Source organism: Anomaloglossus baeobatrachus, chromosome 7 (genome assembly GCF_048569485.1).
Source record: "Anomaloglossus baeobatrachus isolate aAnoBae1 chromosome 7, aAnoBae1.hap1, whole genome shotgun sequence".
Classification (NCBI taxonomy): Eukaryota; Metazoa; Chordata; class Amphibia; order Anura; family Aromobatidae; genus Anomaloglossus; species Anomaloglossus baeobatrachus.
Window position 1 is genome coordinate 303054412 of NC_134359.1, and position 25320 is coordinate 303079731.

General features: G+C 40.8%; 1 protein-coding gene across 1 annotated transcript; it reads right to left on the bottom strand.

Annotated features, from left to right (window-relative positions):
• Positions 1–501: 501 nt before the first annotated feature.
• On the bottom strand, positions 502–24176 carry LOC142246793 (up-regulator of cell proliferation-like). Its single transcript, XM_075319844.1, has 4 exons — positions 24106–24176; positions 11926–11998; positions 5446–5503; positions 502–5171 (listed from the first exon to the last, which is right to left on the bottom strand). The coding sequence occupies exons 1-4, from the start codon at positions 24174–24176 to the stop codon at positions 517–519; spliced, it is 4857 nt and encodes a 1618-aa protein (XP_075175959.1). The 3' UTR covers positions 502–516.
• Positions 24177–25320: the final 1144 nt, after the last annotated feature.

Consider the following 25320-nt stretch of genomic DNA (forward strand, 5'->3'; position numbering starts at 1 on the left):
GGTAAATACTGTTGCACTTTTGTTGCTGTGAATATTGGGAAAAGAATTGCTATTTTTTATTGTTGCAAAATACTACATTATCTTGTCATTTCTATACAACTCCATGTCTTATTTTTAAATAATGATAAGTTTTAAATTTTTGTGGTTCACTTTCAAAATGATACAAGAAAACAATGTTTATTAAATGTTATATATTTATTACAACATGTACAGATCAAATATGTCTCAATTTCCTCAGTAACCCTGGTTAATGTCTATTACTGTAAAGTCTGGATGTCTTTTGTACCACAGTAATATCAGAAAATAGCATGTGTACTTTTATTTGTCTTTTACTAGAGCCAACAAAAAAGTAAATTTAATGCAGAACATGAATTCATGTATGACAAACACATTACATTCTTCGATTTTGAATATAGCTTGAAGTAAGTTAATTTAACGAGCATTATTAAAAACCAGTTTCATACCTGTAACTTCCTGTGACATAGCTAGCTATACCTTACTCTGTCTTAATTTGATCTAAATATTGTAAGCTTCTCGTAAACTGCACAGAGCCTGATCATGAGTAATTGTCTTCCATTGATCTGGGATTTCAGCTGGCTCGGCAGTATAGAGTTCAGCAAATTGGGCATTGAACTCCCTGAGGACATATTTCCAGTAGTCTGAAGCTTGTACACTTGTGTCAGGTTGAATTCTCCATTCTGGATAGATTTTTCGATATTCTTTGTAATAGCACCACTCTCCTCCTGTATCTGGATTAATAAACTTGTCGTTGGAGAGCACATCAGTGGTGCAGATGGAGTTACACAGAGTGTTGCCATCTGACCAGGTATATTGTGCCAGTCCCTTCGGTCGATGAGTTGACGCAAAATGTTCCCTATGATTAAACCCTCCTGACTCACAGGGAGCTCGGCAAAATGGACATTTCTCACGACATCTTATCACATTCTTCAACAATTCTTCTTGAGGAGAGACTTTTAAATTATTGAGAAGTGTTTCAATTTCAACAGATTTCATGTCTGACACGAATTCTTCTTCCAACTCATTGAGAAATAATTCCACATCACTGGAAAACTGAGGGATGTTCACAGAGTTTTGAAAAGACACAAGTTTTATGTCATTTTGTGTTATCACCAAAACATTGCTTAAAATTTTGGAAAATCTGTCAAAAAATGTTAATATGTCTGGGCTCTTTTTTACATATGGATCTCTTAAAGCAAATTGAATTTTTCTACAAATTGAAGAGAGGAGATCCTGTATCAGTATGTGCAATTTTGAAGAATCTTTATATTTTTTTACAACATAAACTGAAATCCAGTTTCTTATGTAAATTTCATATACGTTAGTGTATTTGGCATATTTATAAAAGTCTTTCATTTCAAGTAGCTCCTTTAGGACATTAAACTGGAAATACTTTGGGTTCTTGAACATGACTCCATCCGCGCTGTTCAAAATAAAATCTACAATTTTTCCTCCAAGATTCTTGTGGATGTGCACTTTTATTGCAGGTTTAAGAATTTGCTGGCAGAAGCTTTTAGCTCTGGGTTTCGATTCATCCTTGACTTGAAATTTGCTTTTGAAGACTGAAAAATACCTAGTCTTCAAGTGGTTTAGAAAATTGTTTGGATCATTTTTTGAGCAAAAGTTATCATGCATCTTCTGAAAGTGAGGGACGGCTCTCCCAAATATATGCAACTTTAGGTGCACCTCAAACTGAATGTTGGGATGGAGCTTTGTCACCTCCTTCTCATTCAAACTGCGATTTATCATGGTCATTAATTCTTGGCTATAGATTTCATTGTAATCATCATTTAAAGTTAATGTATGCATGACATAATCTTGGCATTTGTTTGTGATGGACATGGCTACATCCTTTAACTTTATGAAGCAATCTTTTGTGAAGATTGCTTTAAGTTTAGACCAAACATTGTGATCAATGTAAGACTTTTCCATCTTAAATGGTCCTTGGCCATATTCTGCTAGAAACCTTACGTTCTGCATTATTTGATTTATGGCAGCACCTTTATTTCTCATCTCTCGTTTGAGTTTTTCTAGTATTTCACTCTCTATGTTTCGTTTCTCCACTTGACCTACATTTAAACTGGACAATATATTGCCCCATATAATTTCATATTCTTCCTTGAGCTGATGATCAGTCAGATTTTTCTGATTTCTTTCTGTTGTTTTCAAATACCTGATGATTTTGTCCTCAATAATCTCATGGATGCCACTTTGCATCTTTTGAATTTGACATGTTCTGTTATGTATTTGAACAGTTTCCCAAAATTTAGTTAAAATAAAAACATTGAGGTCCCGTGTAAGAAATTTTGAATAACCGATGAACTCTTCCTTGTATCTTTCTACAAGTTGAACATTATTCTGACCATTGCTAAATATATTCTCCAGTTCCTGGGTGATTTGTGCTTGTTCCTTATCTAAGATTTCTTCTCCTGATCTCTGAAAAGATTTCTCTATTTCTTCTATTGCAATGCTATTTTGTAACTGATACTTGATTTTATTTTCTTGCTCCACCAACCACAGCTGAACCTGTTTTTTGAAGTTCCATTCTAGTTCTGAATATCTTGTTAAAAGTTTATCATAAGCTTCTGCTACTAGAATATTCCTGAAATTAAAAATAAAAGTTTCATGTTTCACAGCCATCCATAAACTCCGAATCCATTCATGAAATGTGTTTAGTTTCTGAGGAGCAGGAGATCCCGGTTTTTGAAGAGATTCAAAGAGCTTTGTTTTTAAATCAAAAATGTTTTCACTATATCCAGAACTTATTGATGCCATTGGTGGTGCTCCGAGAAAAAGGTTAGGAATGTAGCAGGTGTTCGTTTCTGGATTGTAGTCAATAATATCAGTAAACTTCAACAGTTTTGACCTTTTCTCTATTTCGGCTGCTTTCATTGTCATTTCATTCAAATCTTTTAGAAGTTTTGTTCGTGCTGTCATATTATTATAATCAGCTGAAACGTCCGGCACATTTTGATGTACAAAGTGACAGTTGGGTCTTTTTCCAACTTCATTCATTCTAAGAAATGCATGGACCACAACCTGTAAGGTGTCTTTCATGTCTGATACATTTTCCATAGATATGTTAACAAGGGTGATGTCACTCAAACCAACCACAAGTGTGGCCAACTCATTGTCATGTTCGTAATTATCTGCTAAAGATTCTTGTTCTGGGGTTTTTAACCCCTCAGTGTCAATCACCATAATAAATTCGCAACCAAATGTGTTTGGGAATTTTTTCTTCACTTTAAGGAGAGTCATGAAGGCTCCTCGTGTGCATCGTCCACTGGCCACAGGGAACTGTAGACCAAACATGGTGTTCAGGAGGGTGGACTTTCCTGAACTTTGCACTCCCAGCACCGTTATCACTCTCATCCTGCATTGTCCTCCGGTCTTCTTATCCGGCTCAGTCAGGACATCAGTTATCCACTGTAAGGGAATGTTGGAGGCATCTCCATCAATCAATTCCAATGGGAACCCATCCAACAACAGTTCTGCTGCTATTCCTGGGAGATCATTGAATTGTCTTTGATTTGATGACACTTTTCCTGCTCTGACCATGGAGCACTCAGCCTCATAAAAAAGACTTGTCTCTCGTAAAAAATGTTCCAAGCCAACAGAACTCTCAGAAATTTTCTGACCTAAAATTTTTAGTTCAGATTCATTTGATGATTGGTTTGTGATTTTCTTTTTGAAATCCTCACGTAGAATTGACAGATTGCCTCTAGCAATGGCATCAAGGAAGATTTTCATCCATTTAAAAAAGTAACGTCTTTCTACAATGTTAGATTTTGTAAGCACCTTGATAAATTTGTGGACATCACTGGGGACTTCACTTTTATATTGTTTTTCTTGTATCTCTTTGCATTGCTTTAACAATTTAATCTTGTAGTTCGTACTCTTCATCTTACCCTGGTCTTTCATTCGACATATTTCTTTTTCAGTTTTTGACAATTCCTTCCACAGATCCCCCTGTAGTTTCATTGTTCTTCTTTTATAGTCTGCCACATCATTTATTTCCTGAGTGATTGACAGAGCATGTTTTTTAGCTTCTTGACATTTTGAATTGAATTCATCCACTTCTATGTCAAAGGGACGAGCTTTACTTGACATATTAATCAGGCTTAAATGATGAGATGGGCTTTTTGTAAAATTTTCAATGTATTTCTGGAGTCTCTTGATCAAGTCTGTTGTATTTCTTCCATTTAGAATTTTACAATTCTGTAACTTATAGATCTGGTCCTCAATGTGTTTGTCATTTTGCCTCTCAGTGATTAGGTAATAAGGGACATCCTTGCTCTGATTATCCGACAGAAACTTAAATTTTTTATCTGTTAATTCTCTGCAAAAAATAAAAATAGCTGATGAAGCTTGTGTTAAAAAGGAGAACTGTTTCCTGTTACACACAATGTCTCCGTGTAAATTACTAACAGCAAATGGTTCTGGGAAAGAGATTGATGCACCAGGAAAAAAATAAAATATTTCAACTAAGCCACATGAGAGTTTTTTCTGAACATTCCCACTTTCCATGTCTGGATTCACAAAATGGTCATGATGTGTTTTTCCGTGATTCAGAATGCTGTTAAGAACTTTAGATTTTGATGCACTGCAATCCCCGAGTCTCACAAAAGAGAAAACCGGCACACTAATATTCACCAAATTGTCTTCTCTAAATCCTCTGTTTTCTGATAATGCTTGTGGCCTCCATCGTTTTACAATGTCTCTCATGGCCCAAAGCATAAAGGTAAATGTCTTCTCATCACCACACGGGAGCAACAGAGGAAGAGCAAACTGGCACATAGACATCTTTGACATTATCTCCTGTTGTAAAAAGCTATCGGAACATTGCAAGATGGCGCACACAACATCCAATGGGTGGATCGGGACTTCTGCCGTGTTTTCATCAAGCAAAAAGTCACTATTGTTTCCATAAAATTTTTCATGACCTGCAGCTTCCTGTAAAGTCGTGTTTCTTGCTGATGGATTAAGGGCCATGATCTTTTGTAGAAAATACCAGGGGATATCTTCAACAGTATTAGATCTAATATCCTTCATGGTATCTGGCCCGAGATTTAAGATGTCACTGACTGAATGTTTAGATGTTGCATATTTTCTTAATCCTAGATGCTCCAGAGTGTTTGATAGTGTAGAGTCTCCTGTAGCAAGACAAAGTAAAGTTTTATAAATGTATCTGCTTGAAAAGTAAATATTGGTTATTTGGGCTGCTTAAGGGTGCTTTTCACGCTGTGACATCGCTAGCGATCTTGTTAGCGATGTGACACACCAGATCGCAGATGTGATCTGCTGAGATCGCACATAGGTCGGTTTTATAGTGCCGGTCACATGTGCCGATCTCTCCAGATCGCATCTGCGATTTGGCGTGTCACATCGCTAACGAGATCGCTAGCAATGTTGCAGCGTGTAAAGCACCCTTTAGGTGTACAGGTCTAATAAACAGAATCTGTGACCCTGCACTCTTTATTAAATGCTGTAAAGTAAAAACAAACACTCACAGTTTATACAAATTCTGGCCCTTTTTTTGTGTTTTCAGATACCTCCCTGATGGTATTGCATGATGGATAAGTATCTGGATTTCTCAGCAAGCAAACGCAGCAAACACACAATAATCAGAGAAGACTTATTGTATAATTTGGTGCTGACTATAGGTTGGCAAACTCCCAAATGTTCGGGTTTGGCAGGTCCAGCCGGATTTTAAAAAAAATTCAGATTCGGAACTGGACTTGCACCCGAGCATCTGCCCGGATGCTGAACTCCATATATATGTACCTGAACATTGTGCTATAAAATGGTGGTAGAAAGGGCTAAAGGAATTAGAACAGGAGCCTTATACTTACCAAGTCTCCTGCACAGCTGTAACACTACTTCTGGGTCTGCTCATTAACCCTCATATATATTCACTGCTTCCCCAGCCCACCGTCAGTCCCAGCATGTGATTGATTGCAGTCAGACCGCACCACCACCCTGTATAACAGCATCTGTGATTGTTTGGAATCACACACACTGTCTGCATCCCTATAGTGTAAAATAAATTGTCATAGGGTCCCCCCATATTGTGAAACCCAGCACACACAAAGTATCCGGCTACAGGCTGCAGAACTCAACCATGTGCTTATCTTAGCTGTGTATCAAAATATGAGGGACCTTATGCAGGTTTGCTTTTTTTTTTTAATTAATTTAAATAAATAATTAAAAAAAACAGCAAGTGGTCCCCCCAATTTTGATATCCAGCCATGATAAAGACGACAGCTGGGGGCTGGTATTCTCAGGCTGTGGAGGTCCATGGTTATTGGGACCCTTCAGCTTAAAAATATCAGCCTACATATGCCCAGAATTGTTGCATCTATTAAATGTGATAATCACTGCACTCTATCCAGCTCATCTCGATTGCCTTGGTGCAGGGGTAATATAAGGGATTAATGACAGCTCACAGAAGCCATTAAGCCCTAAATTAGTAATGGGCAAGGTAGACCCTCATTATTAATCTTATAAGTGAAAAGAAATAAACACAAACACTTAGAAATCCTATATTTGAAATAAAATACAAAAAAATCCCTCTTTCTCCAATTTCTTAACCACAAAAACCCAGTTCCAATGTAATCCACACAAGGTCCCACGACTACCCCGGCTCTGCTACATACTGAAATTTCAGTGTGTGGGCACATTAGAAAATGTGACCCCCCCCCCCACTGTGGTTCAGGCAGAGACTGACTGAGCCGCAGCTGTGAGCGGTGACGTCATTTAGTTTATCTGTGGTTTTAGCTGGAGGTTCCCATTGTACCTCACCTGTGACTTCAGGTAAACTGACATCAGGTGATCTCATTGAGTTCAATTATCTCACCTCAGGCAACTCATTCAGTTCAATGAGACATTTACTGGCAGAAAGACATTTTTTTGCCAAGAGATGCTGCTATGTTGCTAAAATTTATACACCAAATTCCTGCACCAAATCTGCATCTTCTGGCAAACACCCCCTCCCCCCCCCCCCGCATCTAACGCAATGCAGTTTTGATGTAGTATTGATGCATTTTTCTAACAGAAGATGCAGATTTGGTGCAGGAATTTGTTGTATAACCGTTCAGTACCAAATCTGCATCTCTTGGCAAAACTCCCACAAAAATCACGCCATTTCGGTTTGGTTTTCTGCCAGGTGATGCAAATTTGGTGCAGACATTTCAGCACCACATTTACATCTCCTGGCAGAAAAATGCACCGAAATGGCATCAGAACTGTTTTTGTGCATTTTTTTGACAAGAGATGCAGATTTGGTGCTGCATCTCTTGGCAAAATCAAGCACTAAATCTGCATCTCCTGGCAAAAACAAATGCATCAAAATACTGGGGGCTGCAGCCTCTAGCCGTATGCTTTATCTGCACTGGGTATCACAATATGGGGGTACCCTATGCCTATTTATTTATTTTTACACTATAAGGATGCAGACAGTGTGTGTGATTCCAAACAATAAAATGCTATCTCAGAGGGTTGGAGTGCGGTATGAGGGTTAAGGTTCAGTTAATGCGGACATCTGCATCAGCGATATGCTAATGACCCTCTGCTGCGTGCGTCAGCCGAGGGTCATGCTACTGTGATGCGATCTTGCGATCGTATCACAGCCTCATAAAAGAGGGAGAGAATACTTCCTCCCCATCTCCTCCACCAGCTGTCTCTGCATACAGTGCCTACAAGTAGTATTCAACCCCCTGCAGATTTAGCAGGTTTGATAAGATGCAAATAAGTTGGAGCCTGCAAACTTCAAACAAGAGCAGGATTTATGAACAGATGCATAAATCTTACAAACCAGCAAGTTATGTTGCTCAGTTAAATTTTAATAAATTTTCAACATAAAAGTGTGGGTCAATTATTATTCAACCCCTAGGTTTAATATTTTGTGGAATAACCCTTGTTTGCAATTACAGCTAATAATCGTCTTTTATAAGACCTGATCAGGCCGGCACAGGTCTCTGGAGTTATCTTGGCCCACTCCTCCATGCAGATCTTCTCCAAGTTATCTAGGTTCTTTGGGTGTCTCATGTGGACTTTAATCTTGAGCTCCTTCCACAAGTTTTCAATTGGGTTAAGGTCAGGAGACTGACTAGGCCACTGCAACACCTTGATTTTTTCCCTCTTGAACCAGGCCTTGGTTTTCTTGGCTGTGTGCTTTGGGTCGTTGTCTTGTTGGAAGATGAAATGATGACCCATCTTAAGATCCTTGATGGAGGAGCGCAGGTTCTTGGCCAAAATCTCCAGGTAGGCCGTGCTATCCATCTTCCCATGGATGCGGACCAGATGGCCAGGCCCCTTGGCTGAGAAACAGCCCCACAGCTTGATGCTGCCACCACCATGCTTGACTGTAGGGATGGTATTCTTGGGGTCGTATGCAGTGCCATCCAGTCTCCAAACGTCACGTGTGTGGTCGGCACCAAAGATCTCGATCTTGGTCTCATCAGACCAGAGAACCTTGAACCAGTCTGTCTCAGAGTCCTCCAAGTGATCATGAGCAAACTGTAGACGAGCCTTGACATGACGCTTTGAAAGTAAAGGTACCTTACGGGATCGTCTGGAACGGAGACCATTGCGGTGGAGTAAGCTACTTATGGTATTGACTGAAACCAATGTCCCCACTGCCATGAGATCTTCCCGGAGCTCCTTCCTTGTTGTCCTTGGGTTAGCCTTGACTCTTCGGACAAGCCTCGGCACCGGTGGAAACTTTCAAAGGCTGTCCAGGCCGTGGAAGGCTAACAGTAGTTCCATAAGCCTTCCACTTCCGGATGATGCTCCCAACAGTGGAGACAGGTAGGCCCAACTCCTTGGAAAGGGTTTTGTACCCCTTGACAGCCTTATGACCCTCCACGATCTTGTCTCTGATGGCCTTGGAATGCTCCTTTGTCTTTCCCATGTTGACCAAGTATGAGTGCTGTTCACAAGTTTGGGGAGGGTCTTAATTAGTCAGAAAAGGCTGGAAAAAGAGATAATAAATCCAAACATGTGAAGCTCATTGTTCTTTGTGCCTGAAATACTTCTTAATACTTTAGGGGAACCAAACAGAATTCTTGTGGTTTGAGGGGTTGAATAATAAATGACCCTCTGAATAAACTTTTCACAATTTAAAAAAAAAATAAAAAAAGAAATAACATTCTTTTTTGCTGCAGTGCATTTCACACTTCCAGGCTGATCTACAGTCCAAATGTCACAATGCCAAGTTAATTCCGAATGTGTAAACCAGCTAAATCTGCAGGGGGTTGAATACTACTTGTAGGCACTGTATATCGCACTGCACTCGCATAAGATGCGAGTGCAGTGTGATGTTTCACATGCTGCCTTGGGCTTGTATGAAGGTGTATGAGCCGAGACTCGCTGCAAAATGCAGTATGCTGTGATTGCACCGAGAGCATGATTTGTGTCGAGAAATAATAGGCAAGAGGAAACTGCCTCATTCATTAACACTGGTGACAGTGCAATCCGATGTTTTATCGGATCGCACTCGCTGTAACGCCTGCCTGGATCCACAAACTTAGACTGGTTGTAATGGACAGGCTAGAGGGAAGCCACTCACCAAGCAGGACCCCTAGAACACTGAAACCCTTTAACCCCTATACAGGGATTTGGAATTACACAGGGCCCCGGTAATCACTACATGTGGAAAGCTGTAGTCCGATGACAGTAGTCGTCAGGCAGGGTCAAACCAGGAATTGCAGAACAGGGACAGAATCAGGCAGACAAGAACGTTATCAGGATACCAAGCAGAGGTCAAATCTGGGACTGGCGGTGAGGTACAGAAACGGCAGGCAGAAGGGTAGTCAGAAAACAAGCAGAAGTCAAACACGGGTCACTAAGCAAAACAGGGAGGGAGCCAGGTAACATGAAAACAGAACTATCTCTGGCAGTGGTCAGCAGACAGGAGGGGAATAAAGAAGGGTGTGGTGTCTTCCCATTGGCTGTAGCTGAATGATGGCAAGCTCAGCTGGAAGACACACGCTACCTACAGTCAGCCAGTGGTACTGCAGATCCCAAGGAAACCCAGCCCAGTGGATCAGCGGAGCCTGCACCCACCAGCGCCGCTGGCATCGACTCCTCTCCCATCACCAGCACTATCCACGGCAGGAACATGACGCCGCCTGGGGATCGAGGTAGAAGTCGCTGAAGCGGACTCCGGTGGTGACATAACACTCGCACATGAAAATCGCAAGTGGGAAAGAGCCCTTAATGAGCAGACCTGAAAGTAGTGTTACAGCCGTGCGGGAGACTCGGTAAGTATAATGCTCCTGCTTTATTCCTTATTTTCATTCTTTTTCCTTTATTTTTTAATAATCTGGGTGGCAGAACCCGAACGGTTACACTGAGTTCCGTGTTAGTGGTCCATTCACGAATACTAGGTATCCAGTATGGACCCCAAACATTACAGTCCAGGTTCACCCATCACTAATGCCTACATCTGCAAGAAATGTACAGAAAAAAACAGTAGAAAAAAAACACAGCGTTTACGCCATGTATAAATATGGCCCTAGCATTACATTTGTATTACTTTTTATGGGTTTAAAAGAGGAAAATAATCACACCGTGTTTTTGCACCATTTTCCAGTCTCCATAAACAATCTTACCACTGTTTTGCGCATGTCATTGAGGTTACAAGGACACCAAATATGATCATATTATGTGCTGATTTGTGTTGTTTATTATTTAAAAAACAGTCATTTTAATTTTTAAAAAAATATTTTTAGTAATTTTACAGTAAGAAAAAAAAAGAAGCCTTTTTTCTTCCTCTAGAATACAGGCACATAGAAATACACTGCTATGTACAATATATTTCTATGTAACAGTTTAATCTGCCTGTGGTACAAAATTGTCCCTGTAATATCACCAGAGCCTGTGGTTCAAAGATTTAGCTGCTGTCTTCAGCTGTAGAGTTTGTCAGTTCAGGTTCCAGGGATACTCATGAAAAATGAGAAAATACAATTTTTGTAATTAGGGAGAAACTGATATTTTTGCAATTTTTTTTTTAAATAATTTTTTAGTACTTGTATAGCAACAAAACAATCTGATTATTTATTCTCACCTAGAATACAGGGATATAAAAATACACTGCGATGTACAGATTGTATCTCGATGTACCTGGGTAATCTGCTTCTGAGTTCTCTGCTTCCACTACAGGTCAAGTACACCAAATACTCCTACCTCACTTAGTGTGGGCTGTGGCCCACTGGTAGAGCTGCTTTTTTTTTTTATTTATTTGCATGCACAGAGATGCCGGCCTGCCGCCCAGAAGGAGCCATGGAGCTGATGACAAAAGATGAAAGGACGTCTGGAAAAAAGCCCTAACTGACGGGACAGCATTATAGCCCCACTGAATCTGGGATGGTTGGGTGTTATGATATACTTACAACTGATTGTTTTGCCCTTCTACCCAGCTAATTCTTCTTTTCTCTCCTCTATATTGAAACAGTAAGGTTCTTTTACCTGCATTTATTATTCCTTTTTTTAACTTTGACCCAGCTTCTCCCTCCTTACCCTGCCAGGACTTTTGCAGGGAAAAGAGACTTCCTGTTTCTACATAGAGGTTAGTAGGATTCAGCTAGCCTGCTTTTATTCATGTGATGTCATAGACCTAATAGAAAAGAGAAGAATTAGCTGGGGAAAGTACAAAATGAGCAATTGTAAGTACACAGTGCTATGTAATTTGATTGCAATATATTAAAAGGATAATATTTTTAATGGTAGAAATTCTTTAAAAAGGGTGAACACTCATCTCCAAAATTTGATTATACTGGATGACGACAGCTCTTCAAATATTAAAATATAAATATTTCCCTAACATGCTTGAAAGAGCCTCCCTACAAAAGGTGAATAGTAATGATATAAAAGAGTGACACAGATTGACATTCATTGTGAACATACCTGGAATATTATGTAGTCTTGGTTTTGAAAGAGATTCTCTTTGTGCACGTCCTCATTGAAGAATCTATAGCAGCTATAAAAGTCAACATGAAAAATGATAAAATTAAGAATGCTTTGATACAGGCAAATTAGGAAATACACCCTCAGTTTAATTGGTTTAATATAAATTAAAGGAACCCCCTGGGCAGAACTTATGCCTATTACAGGACCCAGCGAGGAAAGTAATGACATATTCATTCAGAATACACAAAGCAGTGAATCCATGTGCATTGCGTTCCAAGGCCTTGAACTAAGCATAAAAATGTACGTGTTTATCCTGCAATGTTCATTAAAAGGTGTTGTCTCATCTTCTTCAGGAGTGCACTTCTCCCCTGCTCCTGGCTTCCTACTTCCCTGAAGGGTGGTGCTCTCCTGATGGCTGTGCTGCTGTCTCAACTGTATACTGTTCAATGCTGCATACTGTGTGTGAAGTGAAGAAGCAGGGTTAACGCTAGCGATGTCGCTGGTGATAGCACCCGCCCCCGTCGGTTGTGCGTCACGGGCAAATCTCTGCCTGTGGCGCACAACATCGCTAGGACTTGTCACACGTACTTACCTGCCTAGCGACGTTGCTGTGGCCGGGGAACCGCCTTCTTTGTAAGGGGACGGTTCGTGCGGCGTCACAGCGACGTCACACGGCAGCCGTCCAATAGAAGCGGAGGGGCGGAGAGCAGCCGAAAGAAAGTGATGCCCACATCGTTGCCGGAGGACGCAGGTACGGTGATGTTCTTTGTTCCTGGGGTGCCACACGTAGCAATGTGTGCTGCCTCAGGAACGATGAACAAACTGCGTCCAGCACCAGCAACAATATTTGGGATTAGAACGACGTGTCAATGATCAACGATTAGGTGAGTATTTTTGATCTTTAGCGGTCGTTCATACATTTCACACGCAACTACGTCGCTAAGGCTATGTGCGCACGTTGCGTAATTACATGCAGTTACGCTGAGCTTTGTAGTGCAGCGTAACTGCATGCGTCCTGCGTCCCCTGCATAATCTATGGAGATTGTGCAGGGGCCGTGCGCACGTGGCGTCTTAGAGCGCAGCGCTTCGGCTGCTGCCCGAAGCGCGCGTTCTAAGAAGTGACATGTCACTTCTTCCATGCGCTTTGCCTGCAGCCCCTGCCCTGTCTATGGGAGGAGCTGCAGTCAGAGCGCATGGAATCGGCTTTTTTTTTTTCACTACGGACATTTTCTACAGCGATTTGAAGCACACATGTGCTCTTCGGATCGCTGCAGAAATTTCTGCAGTGACTGTACACAACAAGCGCACATAGCCTAACGAGGCCGGATGTGCATCACAAATTCCGTGACCCCAACGACATCTTGTTAGCGATGTCGTTGCGTGTAAAGCCCCCTTAACTGCTGTGATTCGGTGTAAAAACATTAAAATTAATACATCTAGTTATTTTATTTTTCCTTCAAATTTTAAATATCTCAATTGAGAAAACACTTCAATATTTAGTTAAGTAATATCTAATATAAGAATATTACTTTATTAAATATGAATCATATAAAAAGGGAAAAGTTCCATTTTTTTGAAGAAAAGATACTCCCTTCATCAATATATACAATTGTTTACTTCCTAGTAATACATTATGTTTATATTAATATGTTAACACAATAAGGATGAAATATTACTTATAGTTACACATTTTCTTATAAAGTTGGTTATTTAATAAATAATAGACAAATCAAATAAATTAAATTAGAGTAATAAAGATGGAAGATCGAGGTACATCTAGGTTTACCTTCCTATATTTACAAATAATATTTATATTATATTTTAAATCAATAATAATTTATAATGGGTATTATTGTGCTTTGATGGTATCATCCAGTCTTTCCTAAAGGGTTATTTGCTTTGGTTTATAATTTTATAAATGATCTAACTAAAAAGCCACATTGTTGCCTTTCATATTTATAATATGATACATGTTATAGGTACACATTATATTGTTTCATATTTTATATTATATTTTGGTTACATTCAACACATTGCCACCTATGGGTTTGGAAGGGTAATACACCAATGACAAAAAAAGGTTATTACATGAGAATACTATTGTCTATACCATTATGCAGTATTATTTTATCATTCTAAGTATCAATTATATTAATACTTCTACGATAATAATAATGACATGGTATTATAGTATTAGAGTTATGATACGCTGTGACATTTATTAGTGATAGTTATTGCCATATTTGGTATCTAGATTAGGGAATGAAGTCTTCAATCAAGATTACAGAAGATAAAAAAGACTTTATAATTTTCCTAAAGTTAAAAGGGGTTCTGCAAAAAGGTCCAAAAGGTAACGTCTCAAATAAGACTGTGAAACATACAATACACTTACCGCGTTTGCACCTCAGAAACACAGTGATCCTATGGTTCCAGGATGGACAATGACACATGGTCTGTGCATTAAGGCTATGTGTCCACGAGAGAATGTTGCTGCGGATTTTTCTGCCTCAAAATCCGCAGCTTTCCCCCAGAATCCGCACCTTAGTATAGCTGCGGATTTGACGCGGATTTCGTTGCGGATTTTGATGCGGATTTTGTCCATTGTACTCTAATGTGTTTCTGAATAAAGCTTTGACTGTTTTGAAGGCAAAAAAAAGTCTCTTTATGTCATTTCCTGTCCCAACCCTCTTTTCTTCTCCATTATCCATTTTGTTAGCAGTCTCACAGTGTGCTTATACAGAAAAGCTGCGGCCAACACCACTGGGCTCTGCCAACACCACTGGGCTCTTACATTCTAACAGGCTGTATATAATAACCCAGTGGTGGTGGCCGCAGCTTATAGCCAAAAAATGTGGTCCCATGTTCCCTTTCACTGTTATTTAAAAAAAAAAAAATGTGCTCCGCTGTATTTTCACTGTCCAGCCCGATGCAAGCGAGCAACTGGGGGCTGTGCTTCTCAGCGGGATAAGGCTGAAGCATTCTCTGCCCCTCCCGCTGAGAAACACAGTCCTCAGCTGCCCCTGAAAATGGCGGCTCCGTTGTGAAGCGCCATTCTCAGGTGCTGTACCGAGGCTCATCCAGCTGCCCTGATGCATTGGCTGGCTGGGTAATACGGGGTTAATGCCAGTTTTCTGCAAACTGGCACTAAGCCCGAGGTTCATAATGTCATGCCTGTGTAGACACGGCCATTATGAACCTCCATTTGGTAATAAAGAAAACACAACACCTTTATTAAAAATTTTAATTGAAAGAAAAACACACACACATCCCTGATTGCCATCTTTATTACTCCCAAACCTCAGAGGTTAATCCAGGACAATATCACAGGAAAGCTCTCTGCCGGCTGCTGGGAGCGGCAGAACTCACTGGCCGGGTCAGCTCAGTTCATAGCTGAGCTCGGGTCAGCTGACTTCACAGCATCAGCTGACCCGGGCACAGAAGTCAGCCGGTCACAGCAGCCGTCAGTGTATTAAATGCTGCACAGCTCTCTTCCGGCAGCTGGGAACGTCTGACTTCAGAGCCTTGGTCAGCTGACTTAATTCGCGAGCGCGGGTGGGTCAGCTGAGTGCACACCGACCAGCTGAATAGTCGGCCGATGTGCACTCATGTGACCCGGGCACGGACGTCAGCCGGTCCCAGCAGATGGAAGAGAGCTTTGCAGCATCTCGTACACTGAGGGCTGCTGGGACCGGCTGACGTCCGTGCCCGGGTCACATGAGAGCACATCGTCAGCTGACCCGCCTGCGCTCGCGAATTAAGTCAGCTGACCAGGGCTCTGATATCAGACGTTCCCAGCTGCCGGAAAAGAGCTGTGCAGCATTTAATAATGCACTGACGGCTGCTGTCACCGGCTGACGTCAGTGCCCGGGTCAGCCGGGTGCACATCGGAGCTGTCATGGATTATCGTCGGGGGATTCAGGGAGTAATAAAGATGGCAATCAGGGATGTATGTGTGTTTTTTCTTTCAAATAACATTTTTAAAAAAAGTGTTTTCTTTTCTTTAGTACCAAACGGAGGTTCATAATGGCTGTGTCTACACAGGCATGACATTATGAACCTCGAGCTTAGTGCCAGTTTGCAGAAAACTGGCATTAACCCCGTATTACCCAGCCAGCCAAATGCATCAGGGCAGCTGGATGAGCCTCGGTACAGCACCTGAGAATGGCGCTTCACAACGGAGCCGCCATTTTTAGGGGCAGCTGAGGACTGTATTTCTCAGCGGGAGGGGCAGAGAATGCTTCAGCCTTATCCCGCTGAGAAGCACAGCCCTCAGTTGCTTGCTTGCATCGGGCTGAACAGTGAAAATACAGCGGAGCACATTTTTTTTTTTTTAAAAAGAATTGTGAAAAAAGACCTGGGATCCTGTTTTGCCAGCTAAAAGCAAGCAGCCTGTAACTAGCTGCTTTTAGCTGGCAATCCAGAGTCCGGACACAACACGACTACACTGCCACTACTCTACACTACAAAATGGTGAAACTTCCTCTTCCTGAACTATCCTACATCACTTCCTGCGGATTTGTTTGCGAGATCCGCACCAAATCCACAGGAAAAAGAGCCTGTGGGAACAGACCTGCGGATTTCTTGCGGATTTTACACCTTGCATTGACTTGCATGGGAAAAATCCGCAACAAAATCCGCAACAATAATTGACATGCTGCAGATTTTTCCGGATCAAAATCCGCGGCAAATCCGCAGCATGGGCACAGCATTTCCAAAATGCCATTGAAATGGCTTGGAAGTGCCGCTGCTGCAGATTTTCGGCAAATCCGCGGTAAATCCGCAGCGTGGGCACATAGCCTAATATTCTCCAGTGCTTTCTCTTCTGGCAGGGATGTACAGCTGAAGGCTGCAATCACTGATTAGACATTCAGGCTACATACGGACGCTGCAGTTTTTTCTGCATCCAAAAATGCAACCAAAACTGCAACTTGTCACAGAGAGCCTGGAAATGTAAAAAAAAACGCTTGTAATGATGGTGCATTTTTGCTGCTTTTTTTGGTGCGTTTTTGTCAATTCTGACTTCATGTGTTTGTCAGTATAGAAAGTGTGACGAAACTGCGACAAAAAAGCAATAAGGCCATGTGCGCACGTTGCGTCGGAGTACCTGCAGTTTATTCTGCACGTTTTCCTGCCCATCGTTTTTGACCAAATGGCTTTTGACCATTTTTGTAGTGCTAAAAACGCATGCGTATTTACAGCGTTTTTAGTGCGTTTTCAGCGCTTTTTACCTGCTTTTTCACCTGCGTTTCTGCAGATGCGTTTTGTTGATCAAGACACTGAGAAAGAAAGTTGGAATAGTCAAAAAGAATGAAAAAAGAGAAAAAAAAAAAATTATATTCACTTTTAATATAACTATATGTAAAATCAACAATTATAATGAAATTATAGCGGTTATTCACATTTTAACCGAAAAATTGGTGAAAATTATTATTTTATAACATTTAAATTTTCGATTATTGAGTGTGTATAAAGGAACATTAGAACCCTTTAATTTTTGGCCAGAAAAGCATGCGTTTTAGGCTATGTTCGCACGTTGCGTTTTTTTACCGCGTTTCTGCAGCGTTTTTGGCAGCAGCGTTTTTGCACAAAAACGCATGCGTTTTTGATTTCCAGCAAAGTCTATGGGAAAAGCAGAAATCCTGTCTGCACTTTGCTTTTTTTTCTGCAGCGTTTAATTTGCATATTTGTGGTCAAAAACCATGCTGAAAAAGAAGCAGCATGTCAGTTGTTTTTGCCATTTCTGCAGCGTTTCCTTAACATTGGAGTCAATGAGAAATGGCAAAAAGCAACCAAATGCACAATTCCTGCGTTTTTCATGCTTTTTACCTGCTTTTCCACTGTGTTTTTGGCTCCAAAAACGCATGCTTTTCTGGCCAAAAATTAATGGGTTCTAATGTTCCTTTACACACACAATAACCGAAAATTTAAATGTAAAAAAATAATAAACTTTAGCTATTTTTCTGTTAAAATGTGCATAACCACTATTATTACATTAAAATTTATAATTTCCCATATAATTTTATTAAAAGTTAATTTTATACTTTTTTTCTCTTATTTCATTCTTTTTGACTAATTCAACTTTATTTCTCAGTGTCTTGATCTCAAAAACGCATCTGCAGAAACGCAGGTGAAAATGCAGGTAAAAGCGCTAAAAACGCGGTAAAAACGCATGCGTTTTTAGCGCTAAAAAATTGTCAAAAGCCATTTGGTCAAAAACCAAGGGAAGGAAAACGTGCAGAATAAACTGCAGGTACTCCGACACAACGTGCGCACATAGCCTTAGGAGCCAAAAACACAGTGGAAAAGCAGGTAAAAAGGATGAAAAACGCAGGAATTGTGCTTTTGGTTGCATTTTGCCATTTCTCATTGACTCCAATGTTAAGGAAACGCTGCAGAAATGGCAAAAACTGAGATGCTGCTTCTTTGGACGCATGGTTTTTGACCCAAAATATGCAAATTAAACGCTGCAGAAAAAAAAGCAAAGTGCAGACAGGATTTCATCTTTTCCCATAGACTTTGCTGGCAAACAAAACCGCATGCGTTTTAGCGCAAAAATGCTGCCGCTAAAAACGCTGCGGAAACGCGGGAAAAAACGCAACGTGCGCACATAGCCTTAGAATGAACATGCTGCAGGTTTTTTTTGTCAGAAGTTTGTGACAGAAACTGCAGACAAAAAAAAAATGCAACATGAGCACAGCAAATCTGACTTCTCATAGACTTTAATGGAAGTCAAATCAGAACTTGCAGACAACAAAACGGCACCAAAAAATGCGACAAAAACTGCAGTGTGTGAATGTAGCCTTACATGGATGATTTGAACCCTCTGACAAGTGCAAAGGTTCCACTGCGTTCCCTAATTATTGTAAGTTTTAACCCCCTCATGATCGGGCTATATTTTGTGGCTATGACTATGCATGATAGGACAATCATTCATAATCACTATCGACCCTATGTTCTGAATTGTTACATTACATACAGGTCTGTTACACTGACTGCAGCACATTTCTGCTCAGAGCAACACCTGCACTACACAAAATGTAAAGCTACACCAATACTGCCCCCCGGTGGATAACAATATAACTCCTCATCCAAAGACTGTCCAGCCCAGGCCATGAAGATATGGAATACTGCAAACCTGCATCCACTATATAGATAGATATGTGATATCCTCTTCTATGGAAATTGTGGTTATTATTCACATTGGGATTATTTTAACACCAAACGTAATTTCATTTTTATATAATTTCAATAAAGTTTGTGTTTTCTATGAAGTGAATCTCCCTCTCCGGCCTGTGCATTATTCTTGTATTATTACAGTGGCTGGACTCTGATGTCCTTTCTACAATGCATTATTGGCTCTTTCTAGCCGCTCAGATATTGCTGATGATTGCATCTGTCGTGATTCCACTATTTATTATCGTCCTTGAATGTGGGAAAAAAAAAATCATTAAAAAACTTTGTTGAAATTGCTTTTTTTTTTTTTTTAAAAAGGTGGTTATAAAAGAAGATCAAAGGCAGCCAAAATGGTGCTGAGTAAAAGGTGCAGCTCAGTACACAGAATACCGGGCCTTCATGAGGGTTTACTGCAGGTAGCATAGATTAACAAAATATATATTTAAGACTAACATGTTCCTTCCACTGCACAGAGACGGCTGTAGAAATTCTAAGTAATAAGCGTTACCAGATTTACTGTTTTCACCCGACCTCTTCCACAGAGAAACACCGACTGACAGGAGGGAGACGGCACCTCAGACACCCCTCACACTGCTGAGGTAAAGTGAAAGCCGAGCGCTGATAGGTTGACTGGTAAATGAAAACTGAGCTGATTGGTTGGATGGTATAATGATGAACGCTGAGCTGATTGGTTGCTATGGCAGATGAGAGTTACTATGAGGAGCCCAGTCCTGCACACTGCGGAGACGGTCGTTTCCTCCCTGTATCAGGCGCCATCTTCCTATTTCTCATATATCACCATGCGGGGGGCGCTCCTGACATGTTCACAATAATAAAGCAGTTCTTCTCCTGTCTAAGGAAAGTCTGGTAATGTATAAAGAAGCACTGAGGTACGTCCTTACACTGTGTGACCAGTGTCCTGTGTATAATTACACCATATTACCTTATAGTGATGGGCGAGCGTGAGAAATTCCAGGCCTGCCACTGACTATGAGTGACCCAGGGATCAGTGTTCTCTGAACGAGGCTCCATAGTTTGGAGTTCGGATTCGGGGACGTCGTGGGATCGGTACACCATGGATTAAATATTGGTGAATAAGGTATAGTGTGGGGGGAGTCTTTATTCAGATAAACTACTTTTTTCTATGTGTTTTTAAGGCCCTTTTCACACATCAGTTTTTTGTCATCGGTTGCAATCCATCGAATTTTTTAAAAAACGGATCCAGCGACCGATGCCGCTGGATCCATTTTTCTCTCATTGACTTGTATTAGCGACGGATGGCCTGACAAATCATCCGTCGTTCGAAAATTGTCTGTGCAGCCAACGGAACGACAGCCAAAGGAACATTTTTTGTCAACGTCAAAAAAACGGACAGCGACAGATTCGTCCCATCCGTCGTTTGATAAAATGGAAGCTTATGGGCGCAGGATCCGTCATAATCCATCAAATGACGGATTCCAGTTTTTCTAACGGAGCATGCTCAGATGGGGTAAAAACATCTCTCTCGACTGGGAGGGGCAAATAATTATGGACCTTCCCAGCCTGATAATACCAGCCCCCGGATGTCTGCTTTGCCTTTGTCTAGTTATCAAAAATTGGGGGGGACCACACACTGTTTTGTAAATTGTTTTTTAACCACTTCACCCCCGGGTAAATTTTTTTTTCCATTTTTAATTTTATTTTTTTCCTCCCCTTCTTCCGAGAGCCATAACTTTTGTATTTCTCCATCAATATAGCCATATGAGGGGTTGTTTTTTGTAGGACGAGTTGTACTTTTGAATTACACTATTTATTCTGCCACATATTGTACTGGAAACCAGGCAAAAAATTCCAATTGTGATTGCAAAAAAAAGTGCAATTCCACAATGTTTTTTTTTTATTATTTACCATGTTCTTTCTATGGTAAAAAAAGAACAACAAAAAACTGACCCGGCATTATGATTCCCCAGGTCAGTACGAGTGTGTAGGTAAGAAACGTATAGTTTTTTTATGTGGTGAAAAAAATTCCAGATATTTGTGAAAAAAAATTTGTCGCCATTTTCCAAGCCCCATAGCGTTCTCATTTTGCGGGATCTGGTGCTCAGTGATGGCTTATTTTTTGTGTCTTTAGCTGGCGTTTTTCATTATTTTTGGGTATATTCAATATTTTGATCGCCTCTTATTGTATTTTATTGCAATATTGTGCTGACCAAAAAAACGTAATTCTTGAGTTTTGATTTTTTTTTTCTCATTACACCCTTTACCGATCAGATTAATTTATTTTGTATTTGATAGATCAGACGTTTCTGAAAACGGTGATACCAAATATGTGTATTTTTTATTTTATTTTCAAAGAGGCAAAAGAGGATTGATTTGAACTTTTTTTTCTAATATTTTTTAAAATTTTTTTGTTTACACTGTTTTATTGTTTTTAAACTTGTTCCCTTAGGCTATGTGTCCACGGGAGAATGTAGCTGCCTATTTTTCTGCATCAAAATCTGCAGCTTTCCCGCAAAATCCGCAGGAGCGGATTTACCGCGGATTTGCCGCGGATTTTGATACGGATTTTGCGATATTTTTTTTTTTTTCAATTTTAAAGGCAAAATCCGGATGAAAATACGCAACAATAATTGACATGTTGCAGATTTTTCCGGACCAAAATCCGCACGAAATCCGCTGCGGAAAAATCCGCAGCATGGGCACAGCATTTCAAAAATGCCATAGAAATGGCTGGGAAGTACCTGTGCTGCAGATTTTCTGGAAATCCGTGGCAAAATCCGCGCATTTTCTGCAGCATGGACACATAGCCTTAGGGGACTTGAAGCTGTGATCTTCCCATCACTTATGCTGTACAGAGCAGGGCACTGGTATCAGCACTGCTTTGTGCAGCACACATGCTGGGTTCCTATGAATGCCAGTGCTCAGCTGCCATTCACTGGACGTACGTCATGACAAACACAGGAGTCATTAGCTGAATTTCGGCTGTCATGACAATCCATCAACAGCCCATGATGACATCACAAGAGCACCAATGGGAGTGGGAAATTACGCACTTCCCGCACATTAAATCCAACTGTCAGAGATTGACAATGGAGTTTAACTAATTAACAGGCACAGGCAGATTTCCAGTCCACCCGCGGTTGTTAGAGGCAGATGTCAGATGTGAATTGTCAGCTGGCATCAAGCCCATGGCTTAGTAATGGAAAGGCGGACACCTCCATTACTAACACAGTAAGTGTAATGTGAAAAAAAAAGCCATTGAATGTTCTCAGTGAGAGGAACAAAATTATAATCTTGTGATACCTTTTAATGGCTAAAAAAACCCACATACACTGGAAAAAATAGTTTATTTGAATAAAGACCCCCACATACTATCCCTTATTCATCAATTTATTAAAAAAAAAGTTCCCACAAAGCTCCGTCGTAATCCAAAGCTACAACTCCAGCGACTGTGAACTGCAGTAAAGTGCAGCTATTGACAGGTGCCAGGTGATGACAACTCCCATCAACTGCCCACTCAACTCTGTTCAGCGAGGCCTAGCAGCTCTGATGAGCGTTGTCATCATACCTTGCGCCTGTGATTAGCTGCACTTTTCTGTTACAGTCACTGGAGTTACAGTTGTGGATCGTGGTTTACGACAGAACTTCATGGGAACTTTTTTTTAATAAGTTGGTAAATGAGGGATAGTGTGAGAGAGTATTTATTCAAATAAACTATTTTTTCCCTTGTGTGTTGTTTTTTTTTTTTACTTTACACTTGCTGAGTTAGATGTGGGGATGTCTGAAAGACGCCTCACTATTACTTACCCCTGGGCTGGATGTTAGCTGGCAAATCACAGCTGACATCAACTCCAAAAAATATTACCCTGATTGCCACTGCACCAGGGCATTTGAGAAGAGCGGAGTAAAACATCAGAATTGGAGAATCTAATGAATGTGCCAATTCTGGGGTAACTGCGAGCTGCTATTTTTAGGCTGAGAAAGGGCCATATAACTATAGACCTTCCCGGCCTGATAATACCAGCCCCGAACTGTCTGTTTTACCGTGGCTGGTTATCTGAAATCTCTTGTGGCTTCCAGTGTGTCCTACTCCACTTGCTTGCTTGCTTACTTAGGCTGTTGTCCTGGCACTCCCCACATGTGTTCAACTCGATCTGTAACTTAATAGTTTCATCTCACAATGTAAGCCTAATAGAATACTAAGACCATGGATCCCAATGACATCAACACCATTGTCATTGGATACAGAGCACTTATTTGGACCAGTTTTGCAACTCGCTGTGAGCCAAGGAGAGGGTTCTTCAGGCTATTCGAGACCTATTAGTCTATAAGGACGCTCTGCATGTGAAACATCTCCACACTTACCCACTCCTGCCAGTTTTGATGAAGCTTCTAAGGCTTGCTGGGATTTTGTAAACCATACACTCTGAAGTTTGTTACCAGTGATTTAGGGATTATTTTTTTTCTGACAAATCGAAAGTTGCATATACATTTTTATTATTATCCAGTGATGCTTTCGCGTGTGCTGCACCATTATGGGAAACAAATAATGCTATGATGCGTTCTCTACCATACTTTTTGTTTTTTTGCCTTCTATGGTCTAATGAACCAGGTCAAGTTCACTCACTTCCTGACGCCATACTCTGACTTAGACAAGAGACTACCTCAGTGGGACATTCCACCATCCAGACTAAAAAGCTTTTTTCTTTCTGTATATCGAAACTGCTGAAATATTATAGATTTGACTTTCTCCTTTATGAAACTTATTGGGTTTGATTTTGATCTCTATTGGACGTTACAAAAGGTTATTGGCCACAGTGGATGCTGGAATAGAAAAAAATACATAGTGGCAACCAAAACAGTCAGAAGCCTTTTGTATCCTGAAATAACTGGCGCTTGATGGATGTCCTTGAGTTTCCCTGATCTGTAAGCCTTAGTGCACCATCTCATGGCCATAAGTTCATTCTGGAAATCTGCAAAAATGGCTATGTTTAATTTGACTGACACCAGGGGGTCAAGATCTACATGGATGTTCCAATGATAATTGCAATTATTGGATTGTCCAGATTATTCAGGAAGGCTTTTCCTTTGGCCATTCTGTTTAGATTGATCAAATACTGGCTGATTCTTTTGTAGTATTATGTTTGTCTATAATTTTACCGATAATTTTCAACTTTTTTGTTTCCTCTGTGTTTTATATATCATCTAGCATTTATGTGATTGTCTGATGTCATGAAATAAACATTTCCTGTTTATGTGTACTGTCCTACCATCATCTGTCGCAGCCAAATGGTTAACCTCCCAATCTATATCTCAGGTAAGTTACACTGGTGTCCTTCTGATGGCCACTCTCCGAGTGTAGACAATTGGGACATTACACTTTTCTGTCTTGATGCTGAAAATACCACCTTGTTAAGAGGCAGGTAGGACTGTCTAAGGCCAGTGTCCTACTTGCGATTACCTCTCGTATATCTTGCGCGAGTTTCACAGTGCATCACCCGTCACGTATTCACACTCTGCTCACAGGAGCTAGAGATGCATGCAACCGACCTGCTCCTGTGAGAGAGTGTGAGTCCGTGACGGGTGATGCACTGTGAAACTCGCGTGAGATATACGCTCGGTAATCGCAAGTGGGACACCGGCCTTAGATACCTTTCCCACTCAGGTTTTTTAGTTTTGAGCTTGGGAGGTAAAGTCAGACCTGAATCTTGACCCTAATGAGAGCACATGCTACAACCCTCATCCTGATGAAAATTAGGAGATTAGTTTAAGAGGCATATAATTGGAGAAGGGAGAGAAAGCTGAGCTCAGACCTATAAGAGACATTGGAGATATGGATCCATAACGGAGATAGCAGCTGACATTGTGGCCAACACCTCTGAGGAATACTTTGGGAAGATACTGTATGTTCTCTTGGGATACTTTCATATGGATCCCTTTGGAAACAGGAGCAATGTTCAGCACCTTTATCAACATGATAATCTCAAGCTTTTCGCTCCTCTGGCCAACAAACATACTGTGTTTCCCCGAAAATAAGACATCCCCCGAAAATAAGACACCCCAGGAGTTTTCAGGGAAGCTTTAATATAAGACATCCCCTGAAAATAAGACATAGCTGCGGTCAATAATGAAGTGTCATGCAGCGGTGAAAGAGTTAAAGACACTGCAGGACACTTCATTATAGGCAGCGGGCACCCCCAGAAGAGAGAAGACAGAAGAAAGAAGACCCCCGATCATACT